This window comes from Lactuca virosa, chromosome 1 (assembly GCF_052849685.1).
Source record: "Lactuca virosa cultivar CGN04683 chromosome 1, Lactuca_virosa_CGN04683_v6, whole genome shotgun sequence".
Taxonomy (NCBI): Eukaryota; Viridiplantae; Streptophyta; class Magnoliopsida; order Asterales; family Asteraceae; genus Lactuca; species Lactuca virosa.
The window spans coordinates 173,442,361-173,444,448 of record NC_136426.1 but is presented as its reverse complement, the minus strand read 5'-3'; the positions used below and the strand labels follow the sequence as shown (position 1 = coordinate 173,444,448).

Sequence of the window (2,088 nt, the reverse complement as noted above, 5' to 3'; positions counted from 1 at the left end):
AAGTCGTAATTTCCGAGATTAATTCGATTTCCTAGAAGAATTTCGATATAAATTAATATTTGGGAGTGATTTGATATTTTGATTAAATATAGTGACTTATTGAAAAAAATTCACAAGTTTTGTTAATTCAAAATTTATTTAAATAAATTTTTATCTAAAAATTTAAACTTAATATTTTCCAAAAAAAATTTATAAATTTATTTAAATTAAAATTTTAATTAATAATTTCAAAAAAAAATATTTAATCTAAAGTTTATTTAATATAAAATAAATCAATATTATTTAAAAATAAATTTATTAAATTTTACATTAAAATTTTTGGATTCGTGTGAATTGATTTTTCCATCGTAGGGTAGATTCTGCACATTTTAATTGAAGTTTTATTGTTTAGGGCTAGATTTGAAAAGATTTCTGCAATGGGGGTGGAAACTATTTAATTTGAAATTGGGTTTGCATAGTGTTTTAACATTCACAGGAGGTATTATTATACCTCCTGTGTTCTTCGACTACATACATGCGAAGAAAAAAAATTTGTTTCTTTGATTATACGATCGACGAACTGCCATGGACAAAAAAACAAATTGTGTAAAGGATGTTGGTATAATCCAGAAAGTTTGGGGACCATTTATGTTTGTTTTTCATTTATGTTTATTTCCGGTATTCACATAGGAAGCTTTCAAAGGCCATGTTGGTCATTTTCCCTTTTCTTTAGGAACTAGCTATTAAGTGGTTTAGTGTTTCCACATTTCTAGCTGATTGATAGGATAAGTAGATTGTAACGTCTTTGTTTTTGATGAAGTGAGAAAAACCCAAAAAATTGCCCCATCTCGTAGTGTACTCTGCTCTTTCTAATCCTCTCCATTTCTACTCTGTTTTAGTTGTGTGAAACAGGGGCTGCACCAATACTTAGTCTCAGAGCGAATCTGGTATATGCCCAAGTATCAACCATGTGTGCAACCACGAGTGACAGAAATGACAGGAAACAACAATGACAAAGATGGTTCTATCACTTTACACTACCCCATGCTCTCGAGAAGTAATTGTGCTGCTTGGGCAATCAAAATGAAAGTTTTGATGCAGGCCCAAGGTGTTTGGGAGGCAGTAGAACCAAGAACAGCCAATACAGTCGTTGAAGTCCGGAAAGATAAGATGGCAATGACAGCTATCTACCAGGGTATTCCAGAAGATATGCTCCTATCGTTGGCAGAGAAGCAGACATCGAAGGAGGCGTGGGAAACTCTGAAAACCATGTACTTAGGGGTTGATCGAGTGAAGACGACCAGGATTCAGACGCTGAAGACTGAACTTGAAATGATGAGCATGAAGGAAACGGAAACGGTGGATGAATTTGTTGTCAAAGTCACGAACATCATCAATAATATTCGTGCGTTGGGTGAAACGATTGAAGAGGCATACATGGTCAAGAAATTGCTTCGAGCAGTACCAAATAAATTCGTGCAATTTGCATCCACCATAGAACAATTTGATGACTTGCAACATATGACTGTAGAAGAGGTCATAGGAAGACTGTAACATCCATAAAGTTCAAGCCAATTTAAAACTTTTAAATAATTTAAAACCATTCAGTTATTACAATTTGTTTTCAAAATAGTTTAAACATCAGAGTTCCCAGAAATCAAAATCATCAATCGAGGACATGTACGATCACGCCTTCACCTTCCTGCGGTCATCCGCTGAACCTGAAACAATAAACTGAAACTGTAAGCTCGAAGGCTTAGTGAGTTACCCCCAAAATACCAACGCCATACCGATATAACCATATCATATAACATATAAGTAAACAGAACATCCATGCATCTCGAGTCTACAGTGTGACTGGTCCACCTGGTCCACTCTCTGAGTCTACAGTATGCATAATGAGCCTTCAGCCTGACTGGAACGCGTCGCAGACCTTCAGTCTATCTGGACCGCTCCTCGAGCCTTCGGCATGTCTGGACCGCCTCGCAAGGCCTTCAGCCTATCCGAACCGCTCACTGGGCCTTCGGCCTGACTATGTGCCCTCCTGGGCCTGCAGTATATCTGGTCCGCCCTGGGTATGTTGGCCTTCAGCACAAAGTAGGTTCGCCT

At 37.1% G+C, this 2,088-nt stretch overlaps 1 protein-coding gene across 1 annotated transcript; it reads left to right on the top strand.

The window, feature by feature from the left end:
• Positions 1-972: 972 nt before the first annotated feature.
• LOC145124130 (uncharacterized) lies at positions 973-1,533 on the top strand. The gene has a single exon (XM_079059361.1). The coding sequence runs from the start codon at positions 973-975 to the stop codon at positions 1,531-1,533; it is 561 nt and encodes a 186-aa protein (XP_078915487.1).
• Positions 1,534-2,088: the final 555 nt, after the last annotated feature.

What these genes read in the sequence shown, in the direction of transcription:
- LOC145124130 (XM_079059361.1), top strand. Translation starts at nt 973, where the DNA reads ATGACAGGAAACAACAATGACAAAGATGGTTCTATCACTTTACACTAC.